This window comes from Protopterus annectens, chromosome 1.part0 (assembly GCF_019279795.1).
Source record: "Protopterus annectens isolate FY-2018-M chromosome 1.part0, PAN1.0, whole genome shotgun sequence".
In the NCBI taxonomy this organism is placed as follows: Eukaryota; Metazoa; Chordata; order Ceratodontiformes; family Protopteridae; genus Protopterus; species Protopterus annectens.
In genome coordinates this window covers 1,297,990,542-1,298,004,869 of record NC_056725.1, presented here as the reverse complement: position 1 = coordinate 1,298,004,869, position 14,328 = coordinate 1,297,990,542, and the positions used below count along the sequence as shown (strand labels likewise).

The following is a 14,328-nucleotide window of genomic DNA, read 5'->3' as shown; positions in this document are numbered from 1 at the left end:
CCCACTTTTGATGTGACCTATAACTTGTACAATTCAATTGAAAAACAAACAAATCTGTTAGGGGGAAAAATATAGTAATGTCTTTTCGGCTTTCCCGGTTAGGGGTCACCACAGCAGAACTCCGGTCTGCTTATGATTGGCAGTAGATTTTTATGGTGCTGAGGTTCCAGTCCGACGCTCAACTTTTAACTAAGGCACACCCATTCATGCACGCACCTACCTGCATGTCTTTAAACGTCACTCAACCACAGGGAGGACATGCAGACTCCACACAAAAGGCAATAAAAATTGTACAATAAACTGGTTGCATAAGTGTGCACACCCTTAAACTAATACTTTGTTGAAGCACCTTTTATTTATTTATCCACAAACTACTACAACTGCCTTTCCCCCCTCCACCCTTCTATATCCCTGTGAATACACCCTCACACATTTCATTCTAATCCTCTCCTCTCAAACTTACCATCTCTCTTCCTACACATCCTTAACTCATACTCTGTCTCCCACCATGCAAAAAAAATCTGCCTATGATCTAATCCCCTTATTTCTAAGCCTAATCCTCTTCTGCTTACTCTACTTTACTAGTCTCCCACAGTTTCGCCACTCCCCTCCCTTTCATACAACTGCAATTTACATATTAAAAAAGACTTTCCCTTTACAGCCCAAGCCTCCCCCCACCTTTACAAACATAATGAATCTTTTCTATTTCAAAGGAAGCTCTTCCTTACCCCTATTAAACAACTTCCCATACCCACCAAACTCACCTCATTAGGTTCTAATATCTACACCTATGACCCATTAGAAAATAGATACCTATCCATACTCTACTCAAAATGTATCACCCTCCTCCTCCATTCTGGAGACATGCACCCTAATCCAGGGCCTTCATATAACTCCACCTCTAAACCACATTCACATAGCTCTCCCCTGCATCACAAATCTCTTCTCCTTGCCACACTTAGTGCCAGGAGCCTTTGTAATAAAATACCTTCCATTCACACCAGGATCTCTCATAACAAACCTGATATTGTCTCCATCACAGAAACCTGGCTAAAACCACACATAAAAGATACCAAAATTATGCCCCCTAACTATAAATGTATAAGAAGTGACAGACCTCAAAAGAAAGGTGGAGGAGTAGCCTTACTCTTCTCCTCCTCCTTAACAGTAACACCCTATACTAAGCCCATACCCTCATTTGACACCACCGAGCTAACCCTCGCCCTTCTCAAAGTAAATAACAGTAAAACGTTATGCATTGCCTCCCTGTACATTCCTCCTGGTAACAATATCCCTATACTGGAAGATATTCTTGCCTGGTTCACTTCCAACATAAATAGTGAGACTGTAATCCTAGGCGATGTCACCATAAACTGGTCTTCCATTGACTCATCTACCCCTTCTCAAAGCATCAACCTATATCATTTCACCCAGCTAATCAAAACCCCTACTAGACCAAATAAAGATTACACCACAGGTAGCATCCTACAGGTAGCATCATTGACTGGATACTAGTCTCCCACCCAAACCGAGTTTCAGACTCCCTTAGTGACCATCTCCCTGCCTACATATGCCATTCCCCCTCCACCATCCTCTTTCAATACCGACACATTACCACCCGCAACATGCAAAACTTCAACCCCCTAATTTTCTGTAATACCTTAAAACAGATAGACTGGAACCCACTAAAGTCCCTCCCTTTAGATGCCGCAATCTCACATTTCAATAGAAATTTCACTGATATACTTAACCACTTTGCCCCCAGTCAAAAGACTCGGATCCAAAACAGCCCCCTGGCTAACCAAAGACACAAAACTATTTATGCATCACCGAGATAAAATCTGGAAATACTACCAAAAATGCAAAACTCCCAACTCTCTTGCCGAATACAAGCAACTGTGAAATCAAGTAAAAAAACAAATAGCCACTGACCGCAAATCCTACTACCTTAAACTTCAAAATAATCATAAAACCAACCCCAGAAAATATTGGAATAGTATTTCATCAATATTATCACCAGGAAAAAAAGAGAACCCTGCCCTGACCCAGACATACCAGACCTACATCTAGCTACCCAATTTAACTCCTTTTTCATTGACTCCATAGGCAAACTCACATCTTCTTTCCCCAACAACATCCCCCCCAACTTAACTGATAACAAAAACTTAACATCCATGAACCCTAAGTCCTCCCCTTTTACTCTCAAATCCATTCCTACCCACACTATAAATAAGCTCCTACTAAAGTTAAAACCTTGCTCTAATGCCCCAGATTACATTCCATCCAAATTTCTCTAACTAGCTGCTGAGGGCATAGCCCTTCCAATCAGCATCCTAATCAATCACTCCATTCTGGAGTCCTATGTGCCATACCTCTGGAAAAAAGCCTTCATCATCCCCCTCCATAAAGGAGGTACAAACTGTTCAATCTCCAACTTTCGCCCTATTGCTATCCTATCCCCTATCTCTATGTATTCACCTCCAATTATTACCCTACCTATTAGACAACCAACTCCTAACTCCTACCCAACACGGGTTTATACCAGGACATAGCACCACCACTGCCCTTCTTTCCTTCCTTGAAATCATTAACTCTGCTCATGACTCTGGGAACATAGTTTCTACGCTCCTCCTCAACTTATCTAAAGCTTTCGACACTGTCTCTCTTGTGCTTCTACTTTCTAAACTCTCCCATCTTAATCTCTCCTCTTTGTCTATCAAATGGTTCTCCAGCTATCTCTCAGCCAGGGAACAAGCTGTAAAATGGAACGACTGCACTTCCTCTTTCCTTCACACCCCAACAGGTGTACCCCAAGGCTCTATTTTGGGTCCTTTACTATTTAACATTTTCATCAATGATTTCCACCAAAAGATCCCCAATGCTAAACTGGTGCAATACGCAGACAACTCCACTATCATCTGCTCAGCCAAAACTCTTCCTTTACTAATAAACCTTACGCAAGAAGCCTTTTCCTCCACTGAGTCCTGGATGCTTGACAATCACCTAGCCGTAAATGCCCCCAAATCTAAAATAATGATCTTTACCCCTTCTAGACATATTGCTCCTGACAAAGCATCCTTCTCTATAATTAACCTAAACAAAACAACTATTGAAATAGTTCCCCATACAAAACGTCTGGGCATTCTTATTGACCAGCTAAAATTTGATATCCACCTACAAACCAATATTAAAAAGACTCATCAAAAACTTGGTATGCTTTATCGACACAGGCGCTACCTTTCTCTGTCTTCTAGACAACTCCTATCTACCACCTACCTCCTACCCTCCCCTTTGTATGGAGCTCCGCTACTCTCTAACCTCCAGTCATCCCTAAAATCTAAACTTTCCTCATGTTGTAACAAAATTTCAAAGTTTGCCACATGATCCAAATCTTATACTCACCATTGCAACTCCCACCATGCTCTAAATTGGTTGGAACTCCCAAGTTACCTAAATTTCATTCAACTAACTACAGCACACAAGCTAATTTTCAAACCTTCTAACTGTCCATCACTCTCCTCTTCCCTAAAACTTCACCAGTCACATAGAGCACTTAGATCCACAAATCAGAACCTCTTAGAACTTAACAAGCCTTTACACACACCAGGGCAACTTCTGCTATCATTCTCCCTTGCCAGATTATGGAACTTTCTTCCCCCTTACATTAGAACTACCCCTAACCTACCATCCTTTAAAACCCTACTCCACTCTCACCGGGAGTGCTCTTGTACCCATCCTACCTGATTCCTGATACCTATTCCTGTTCTATTCTACTCTAATCTCTGCCACTGCTTCAGTTCATCTCTCTCTAAAATTCCTTTGCCTATATACATGTAGTGTATTAAATGAACATAAATTTATTGTTTTTGCTAATATCTTATAAGTGATTGACTCAGCTCATATATTTCAAGATATGTAAAATCTTGCCTTGCTGTATATTGAATGTTAAACTGTTGTTCTCATATGCTGCACTAATACATTGTATATTGTATATTGTCTTTCTGTCTGGAGCTTTTCTCCTCAGGCCTCCATTGAAAACGGGTTACCTTGGCCCAATGGACTTTCCCGGTTAACAAACTGAAATAAATAAATAAATAAATTTCCAGTTTAATGACCGGGGAAGTCCACTGGGCCCAAGGTGCCCGTTTTCAGTGGAGGCTTGGGGTGAAAAGCTCCAACAATACAAAATACAGTGGGAGATACAGAATACAATGCAAAATACAGTAGGATACATTCAAGTAAATGCACAGAATATAAGTACACAGCAAATGCAAAGTAGAAATACAAAAATGTAGCTGTTTAAAGAAAACTATTTACAATATTGGTCTAAAAACTGTTGTAGTTATCAAGTTGAGGACATTAGTAAGTTTGTAGTTATATTTATAATAGCATATTGGAACAAACAAGATTTTCTAGATATGGGAGGTTGCAATGTACAAAAAATAGAGTATTGACAAGAGTTATTATTCATTTTGTAAAGAAGGTTAATATAGAGCTTAGGTGTTAAAGGGTTAGAAGTGGGGGTGAGCTAGGTTGGGAGAATGCAGGTACATTTCCAGATAGAGGAGATGTAGGAATGAAGCTGCGTTTTAAAGTTTTTGATCAAAAGTTCCTTTAGATTTAATTAGAGCATTCAGTCTTCTTGGGTACACACCTGCCATCAATTAAAGAGACTCTGATTAACCCCCAATAATGTTCAGCTGTCCTAGTAGGATTTTCCTGTCATGTACTCAGTTGCCTGCTACAGCAAAAGCCATGGTTCGCAGAGAGCTTACAAAGCATCAAAGGGATCTCATTGTTGAAAAGTATCAGACAGGAGAAGGGTACAAAAAATTTTCCACAGCATTGGATATACCATGGAACACGGTGAAGGCAGTCAGCAAAACGTGGGGAAAATATGGGACAGTTTTACCATCCTAATAGGAACAAATGTCCCAAACTGACAGCCACACTCCTAGACTTGATTTAACCTAAACGAATGGTTATCCATGCTAAGATGCACGGTGCAGCCTCTGCTTCTACTAAGTGCTTTCTAGTTTTCTCTTATCTTTAGAGCTCTCCCAGCTGGAATAACACCTGAATACTTTCAGAGCATTATTATTCTGAAATAAATAGTCTCCTAGCTTTATTTCCTAGCCAATTTCTCTTTTTTCCCCTAATCAATTTCTCTTTATCAGATAGTCTCCATGGAGACATGAGGACCAGATACAGAATTGTTGCTAAGCATACATTTGCTTGCTAGAAAAAAGCCTTATAATAGGCAATATTCATTTTCATTTAATTGCTTTCTGTAAAACTTGTTACCTATATCAAGATAAGGGCCTTAATCCCGTCATTCCCCCATGCAAGAATGACAAAAAGCACATTAATTTTTCTTTTGTCATGCTCTTTTAACCAGAGTTTTTTTTTATGTTGCAGTACCTACCTTTCCGAAAGCAGAACAAGCAGAAAGAGAGAAGGGAAATAAAAACAGGAGCACCTGTTTACAATAGTAATCCCATTACACTTAAAAATAACTGAGAAAACTTTACTTTATAGCACGCAAAGAAAATCATACACTATAAAAATAGTACTATTAAGCAAACTTTTTGTTTTACTTACAATTAACTTTCTCCCTCTTGTTCCCCTCTCCTAAATATTTTTCTGAGCATTAATTACATGAAGTAGGGCTTATAGAGTCCCCCACACGTCCAATATTTCCAATTTTCTTGTTCTATCATATTTCACAAATAATACTGCTTTGTAATCCCACATTTGTCAGTTTCCAAGTTACTGATTTTATTCCTGTTCATCTCCATCTCCCAAATCATGTCCCTGCTTCATTTCCAACATATTCTCGATTATTCTATTCAACTCTTGTGCTCCCTTTCTTCTCTCCAGCATTTTCCATTGAAACATTGGAAAAAGTTTTGCTGGCAGAGTCTCTCTGTGGTCTTTATTACTAGAAGAACAGGAAGCAGAATATCCTTCTGTTTCACAGCTCACTTTTTGTTGGACATACTTTTGTATTTCCTCCTTAGCATGTACTTCATCAAAAAATGATTCCTCCCTTCCAGGGAAGAATATTTTGAAGATAGCTGGGTATAGTATTTTAAAATCTCATGCCTGCTTCTGGACATTCCCTAAATAGTGGAATACATTTACTCCTCTTCTGCCTGGTGCACAAAGAGTAATCATTCTCCACACATTCTGCACACACTGCTGTCTCCCACTTTTAGTACTTTGTCCTTCTGACACAGTTTTATCGGAATCAACTCCTTCTGCTGGTAGGATTGCATGTTTACTAAGTTGCTTTTTTATAGTCAGATTTGGAGCATACACACAAGGTGCTCTTTCAATTAACAACTTCTTTTGTCGAATACCAGTCCAATTTATTTTATTTTATTTATTTATCATTTGTTGACCGGGAAAGTCCGACTAGGTTCCACAGAGCCTGTTTTCAGCGGAGGCCCGGGGAGAAATGCTCCAGATGCATGTCTTTGGAATGTGGGAGGAAACCGGAGTACCCGGAGGAAACCCACGCGAACACAGGGAGAACATGCAAACTCCACACAGAAGGCACCCCAGCCGAGAATCGAACCGGTGAACCTCTTGCTGTGAGGTGACAATGTTAACCGCTGCACCACTGCGCCGCCAATTGCTTATCTGTGTTAAAATTAATGCAGTCTGTTCCTTCTGGTTTCTCTGGTTTCTCTGGTACAGCTGAAAATCTCACGTTTTCCCTACCTGTCATCCAATTCTGTTATTTTTTGAAACATCTCTTAAGCAGTCTCATATTCAGCCAGCCTTTTCTTCATTTTGACCTCAGATTTTTGCAGTTTTATCACCTCATCTGAAGATCCGTTTAAAGCTTCTTCCATTTTTTCAAGACTTTTGTTGTTTGAGTAGATGTCTTCCATTAGTGTTTCATTTATTGTAACCAGGTCTGTGTGCAGTTGTGCTTTCCACTAGGTTACTGGAAGTCATGTCTGAGGCTTGTACTTTTTGCTGAACAGCTGCAGTACTTTTCCCAGTCAGTGTTTTTTACTCACCGTTTGTAGCTGATTTTCCTTCAGGTCCTCTGTATTTCTTTTTTCCTGGCAAGCAGGCAGTGCACTTACTAGCCAGTTACTGAAATGTACCCAGAAGCACAAGTCCACTGGCTTTCTCTGCTGCGTTTCTGTTTTCACAATGGGAGAGAGAGAATTAAGCTGTTATAATGTGCAGCCATCTTGAAAGTCCCCTGTTATATGCTTCTTGATTACAAAGTCTGTCATCAAGTCTGAAAGATATCCATGTCACCAGTGCTCTACGTAACTAATATAAACAAACAAAAATAATAACCTCTTTTCTGAGTTTGTCACCAGTTAAACTTACCAGGGCTTCTACATTTGTTCCTCTCACTGACTGAGAGGTATCTCATTACATGGGTTAATGAACAGTATCCCCATGATCCAGGTCTATTTCTAGCTATTTACCAGACATAGATTGTGACAAGATTGTTGAAGCCTTCATTAAGGGGCATGAAAGATGTCTGATACCTCTGCCCTCGATGTTATTTTGACAGACATTATATGGATGTCCACAGACAGCTCATATGATATGTGGACAGAAACAGGTTATTCAGGAAAGCTTTTTGTCTCTTTCATAAAATATAAATTAGGCAAAAAGGTATCTAGTTCACGCTTTCCAGACACTTAGCTGCTTGCATTGCCTTTTTCCATGAGAAACACAAGAAAGCCTTACTTTCACCTCTAAAGGCATCATCTGCTATAACAGTGGTTAATTATACAGGCTTTTTTTTCCTTAATGCTGTGTTGGATGATATTTGACTTTTATTGAATACCTTCAAGCGACACTGCAGGCTAGGCATCATTTCCTGGTCACGGTCTTCTTTTGTAGCAGTGGTCATCTGGAAGTTTTCCCATGAGAGTGTCCAGCCAGAATTTTGTTAGCTTGTGATTCTGTCCTAGTGTTTACCAAAGATGAGAAGTTATGAAAACTAAATGCTGACTATAATGACAAAACTGTGAAAAAAGGAGGTCCATTTTTAGCAACATCCCATCTACATCTCGGACCTTGTGGGTTTCTCTTCTTTCTTCTGTCTTCCTTTTCTTACTCCTTTGTTGGCTTTTGTTGTGTCTATAGAAATGTACAGAGAAAAATGTGTGATGCTTTAGGGTAATGTGAGAATGTAACTGGCAGCTATGTAAGGTTGATCAGTATAGCAATCCTAATACTTGTGGTGCAAGTCTTATTGGTTACAGAAGGTGGACCTTCTCACAGGTGTATAACCTTTGTTTTCATTAAGAGACTGTTTCTATCATTCCATTGATTGTGTTCGGTATTTTTTGTTTGTTTTATATTATTTTTCATATTTGCATTAATGTGTCTAAGTTATTAGTCATGTATTCCTTTCTTAGACATTCCATATTTGGCTGATCAGTAATATCTGTTTTAAAGAAGCTACATTACTTCTGTTCACGTATACTCTAAATAAACTGTTATTTTGTGACATATTTAATATGATTATTACAGTAAATCAGTTGTATTATATTTGTAGGCGATGTTTTTAAATGATTTCAATGCCGTCTTTAAAATAAACATTTCTGTTTTAACAGTTTTATTTCTTTATTAAGAAAAGGTAGTTACCAGTACATTATGGCATTTTATAAACTGGATACAAAATTCTATATTTTATTTAGTGACATGTAAGAAAAGCTATTTCTCTACCACATACAGCCTCCCGTATGGGGAAATTTCAGTTTGAAGAACTGAAGAGCATGTACGCTGTCTTAAGATATAGAAAGAATACTTATTACATCAGTGCATTCCAATGCCTGACATGCTTTTGCACAGGGTCTGCCACAAGTGTCTGTGTGCTTTTAGCTCATGACAGACTTCTGACTTCCACTTGCTCAAAAAGGCAAGTGCTCAAACTTCCAGTAGCTCAATCTTATTCACTATTTAGCCCTCCTATCACCGTTATATATAACACCATAAGAGCACTAACTCTAACCCTAAAACTCCCACCCAGTTCTTAACCTGATTTCTCATTACCTAACCCTAAAACTCTACTACCCCTCCCTAAATCCCCAATCACTTCCTAACCCTAAAACTCCAATTCCTGTCTCTTAACCCATATTCTTCAATCACTCCCTAAACCTAAGGCTTCCCAACCCTAAAATCTTCCTCTGGCTCCTAATGCTAACATCTTCCTCAGACTCCTTCCCTGTGGCTGTTGCACTTACCTCAGTTGAACTTGAGTAATTTGTTAAGGTGCAGCAGCTCTTTACTTTGACTCATATTTACGTCTGAGCATGAGCAGCAGCCTGTATAAGCTACAAGACACTCGAGTCTCTGATGTCAGGACAATGATCTTTGAGCACTTGGGACTCAAGCACTTGTAGAGCTGTCTGCGCTGTTTGTTTCTGGCAAGATTTTGACAGCAGTTATGTAGGTATAGTCTCGAAGAACTACTATTGTGATAAGTATACTTAGTGACAACTCTACTTTCTTTATTTTAAGGTTCCCCCTCTAGGGTGTTCATCTTTTCCTGACACCATTAGTTTTAAGAAAATAATCTAAACTAAAATACTAACAAGAGATGCATACAACTGCTGAAACTGGATGTGTCCAAATCTGTAACCATGCAATCATTATCTGACTCACACCATTAAATATGTGATGAAATTGACCAAGGACCTGAAGCCATGTCTCATGCTTCAGGAATGAAAAAAGAAAAATATTTTGTTAGGTACTGTAGGAGCTTAACTGCTTATCTAGGAGTGTATTGGTTGCTTCTGGTGCTGAAGAACATGGAACTAACAAAGGGTAGAACATCGCCCCTACATTACGAATCAGTCTGTCAGACAAAGAGAAGCTTGATAGATTCTGGAAAAACATTTCGCTATGTGGTCAGTATGGATGGCAGGTCTAGGGATTATCTGAACCATATATCAGAGTGCCAGTATGATATCCTAAAACAATGGTATAGCCTCTCTGTTGAAACTTCATTCATTTTCTTTAATATCACACATGGGAAAATGTGGTAATGAATGCTATAGATGCCTGCTTTCATGTTTATGTATCTAGAAGGCACACATCTTATAACTTAGTTATTTCTAAAGCAACAATAGTTTGTAACTTGTAAACTAATGTTCTTTTTTTATTTTTTTTCCCCAGAAAGAGATGGACAATTATGGTGCTCCCTTCCACAAGCTGGCTCATTCTTTTCACCAGATGTATCAAGAAAGGGTAGAATTAATCCAGTCAATCATGTAGGTGTCACAGAACTGCTTGAAAGGACATCTTCATAAAACTGACAATACACCATTAATACAGAAACATGTAAATGTGTGTCTTGCATCAATGTCACGGCCCATGTTGCATACCTGTTAACCCATGGCTTGATACGCAGCTTTTCAGGCTAATATAATTAATTAGCTTTAATTTACAAAAAAGTTCATCATTACTATGAAATAAAACTGGATTCCCAGTCAGTGTACTTGTATCTTTCTTGCAGCTTCAGATTATTGAAAAGATTTGATTATTTGCAACTACAGCACCTTAAACCCAAATAATACTATTTTAAGTCAAGATGAAAATGCACAGATTGTTTTAAATTGTAGCTGTGTGGTTTATAGGGCACAACTTTTATTAGGCTGATATCAACTATAGAATTAGATTGCGACTTCATATCCTGACAGAACTGATTGCTTTAATGGGCCATGTCTTTTTCTTAGTATCCTGCAGGTTTCTGTTAGTTTAACCTACACTTGTTGATCCTGAATGACACTTGAATGTTAATCTAGTCATATATTTGCAATATTTGTTTGTTTTGTAAATTCATATTGTAGTTTTTTGGGGGAGGATCACTAAAATAGTAATTCATAAGTTTCTTTTTGTCCCACCAATCTTTGTCTTCATCCCTTTCAGATTATTTTCAGCAATTTTACATTCAGTATAAATGATTTAGTTGGTCTCATACCAATATTCCATTGACCCCATATTATTCTGTGTTTTTTTTTCAGAGGCCGTAGTCTGATATTAAATACATATTTGTAACATTGTTAGGTGATAGCAAGCTTTTTGCCACAGATTTCTTTGTTTTTATGACTATATTTATTACTATTTACTATTATTTCTGTTTGTTCCAAAATATCCAAAAATAGCTAACATGGATTTGGAGGGGTAAAAAAACAAAGTATAATATTTAAAAGCTAGCAGACATGAATTGTCAAAGGAGACTGTCGAAAACTTGAAGAAATTAAAATCATCCAGTGTTTTTGAGAATAGTACTGTTTGCCAAATGGCACCTCTATACTGGGCATGCAGTTATTCTCTGAAGTACCAAAGTTCTCCCTACTGATCTTGGTGCTGCCAAGAGATAATAACTTAACAGTGCCTAGGGTAACATCCTCTAAGACCATGGTGGCTCTAGATTAGAGTTCCTCTCGCATCTAACTGTAGGATTCCTTCAGAAATTTCTCTAAATGTGAAAAGTGCGAATAAGAATTACAAGTCTGTCTTTCCACAGTTTGCCAGCATATTCAGCAGCTGTACAGTCATGTACACATCTATTTAAGGAAACACTAGGATTAGATGTATGCATGTTGAAAGTCTAAGGACTGTAACTGTGATCCACTAAAATGCAAAGTACATGTTCAGATGAGAGAGATGTATACTAAGTTAGAGGTTGTGGTATCTCAGAGAATGTCCCCTAATCTCAAGTAATCTCAGTTTGTACATATAAGTATCAGGAGTATGGGGAGCAGGGGGAACAAAGTCCCCTGCAAAAACACTTGGAAGATGCAACATCAAGTTTCACAGTTTGCCCTTGTGTTTAAATCATGGTTTATTTCTCCCATTGTCAGGATTTGTACTTCTATTATGGATTGAAGTACAGTGATTTCATAAAACTGGTTCATTCTTTTGGTGAATTCAAAGGACCTTGAACACTATTTTTGTTTCCTAAAAAAACAATTTCAGTTTTAACAGAAATAAATTCCCTCCTGTCTTATTTCTTTAGGGGTTTCATACTGGTTATGTAGGGCATCGAGCTGGAAACTCAGCACCGTGAAAATCTACTGCCAATCATTAGCGGACCGAAATTCCGCTGTGACGACCCCTAACCAGGAAAAGCTGAAAGACAACAACAACAGAGTTGTTTTAAAATTGTTAAAATTACATGGTCATATCAGGTGGAATGTGTGTGATAACATAAGGACTAGTATTAATGGCTTTTGTTGTGTTCTACCACCCCAAAGTGTTTGGAAATGACTGATCTCTAGAGGTTTCTGTGTAGACAAGCCTACTGCTTCACTAATTCTTTATGTGCCTGAGAACATTCTTTCACCTCTTTTGGCTTCTGAATTGGTTCAGTCCCCCCTTTGCTTTTAAATCCATCATCCTAAATTGGTACCTTCCCTGGCCTAATGTCATTCTTGGGATAGAACAATGGGATGCAGATTTGCAAAGGCTAAAGGAAAAAATATATTTTTTTAATTGAACAAATTCACCTTCCTCAAAGGATTCAGAAAGAGTCTCTCTCAGTCCTCAGGGTATCTACCAAAAAGCATTTATTTTATGGATACCTTGAATTAAATGAGTGATTTTTTTTTGGCCTGTAAAGAATTCCATTTCACATGAAAAGATATACAGAAGGATGATGAGGCTCTTTGGAGCATAGAAAATTGTCTTTTCACGTTTCCATATATTTGTGGGTATTTGAAAAGCCGATAGCTGGTGCTGCTTCTAGGTAGACTAACAGCTTGGTCCTGCTACCATTTTCTTATCTGCAGCCAATCAAAGTAGGAAAGCTGTGCCCCTCGGAACTTTAAGGATTCATAATTTCTAGGTAGAAAGGGGGCAACAGTTTATACATACTTGCGTACAAGGACTCAAACATGTGGCACCCACTGAATTTTGTAAAAGCTCCGTTTTAGACCAGGTTCAGGAAAACTACTAATGTTCATCATATTGATAACTGCAACTGCAGCCTTAGCTACATAGGCTATATCCTACATAGGATAGAACAGCATAGAACAGCTGGCCAGTTTCCAAAGCTTCATGACACCTTCTATACACCCAACCTATTAGCTTGAGCTGAGCTGAATAAGAAAGACAGGTTTGGGAGTCAAACCCTTCAGAGATATGCTGCTGTTGAAGCGAGGACTCCTCTGCGGGCTCTTGAGGATCATCAGTCAGCTTGGGCTGTTCCTTTGCTGGGTAGATAATTTCTCTTTATGGAAAAACCTTCCACATTAAAAAAATTGTTGATTTTAATGTATTTTCCTGTTTAGGAAAGTTAATTTTAAGTTACAAGTTTGTTTTAATGGACTGTCATGAGACTTGACTGTACTTTTAAATGGGAGCACACATTTTTCTTTTCATTTTGAAAGTTGTGTAAAGTAATTGAAAACATTTTTTTCTGTGGAGAAATTATGTTTATTTTACTTTTTGGGGCTGGCAACATGTTTAAAAGTGCTTTTTACTTTGGTTGTATATGAAAAAAGTGAATTTGAAAGACTTAATATTTTACTGGCTTATGCTTCTTCTTTTCCAGGTAAACAGGCACCATTTTCGGCTTGACCATGGAAAGTTGGTACTTCTTCCAGCCACTAAAAGAAAAAGTTAAACAGCCTTTGCCACCACAGCAGTCTAGCACTTTGCCTCAGCACAGTTAGGTAGCTTTGCTGTGGCCAAAGCTGGTTCTTCAGACCACTTAACTTTTACTCCTGATCCCTTTGGCCACTATGACCAGTGGTTAACCACATCTTCTGTGGCTGCTAGGGACCCCTCAGTGGGCAAGGGACAGCCACTCTTGTCAGTCTTGGGAGAAGGAAAAGGGCAAGCTACCCTTTTTGGTTAGAATGTTATGGCCATTCCTGAGAAAGCTATTGTTGCCCCCTTTTTCCTAACAAAAAGAAAACGGAAAACTAACCATTTATGTACTCCAACTCAAATTTCCTTAGACAGTAGTAGTTTACAGGTTCTGGCTCAGGGTTACTTCAGGCTGTTTATCCTCCTACTAAGGCAGCTTCTAGTAAAAGAAAGAGGGATACACCTTTCACTGAAGAAATTCAAGGTACTACTGAATATGGTTAGGAAGGTGAAGGGACAGATATGGGCTTTCTCTTCAGTTTTCTGATTCAGACCCCTGTTGGGTGGTGGGGGCTCTTTGTCTTGAGACTATTTCCAGACTATGCCAGTGTTTTCACTGAGAGAACACAGGTTTCACAGTCCCTCAAAAAGCTTTCACACATTCCTCCAGTTCTGTCAGCTTTGGAGGATGTGTGTGCCACTACCTACAATTTTCCTCATAATCAGACTGCTGCCCTTAAAAAG

The 14,328-nt window shown here is 38.7% G+C and overlaps 1 protein-coding gene across 1 annotated transcript in view; it reads left to right on the top strand.

Annotated features, from left to right (window-relative positions):
- Window positions 1–10,481, top strand: part of IFT27 (intraflagellar transport 27) — a 387,202-nt gene extending 376,721 nt beyond the window's left edge. Inside the window, exon 7 of the mRNA XM_044066266.1 lies at window positions 10,165–10,481. Coding sequence (XP_043922201.1) covers window positions 10,165–10,263 — 99 coding nt within the window. The 3' untranslated portion in view covers window positions 10,264–10,481. The remainder of the gene's footprint in view (window positions 1–10,164) is intronic.
- The last annotated feature ends 3,847 nt before the right edge of the window (window positions 10,482–14,328 follow it).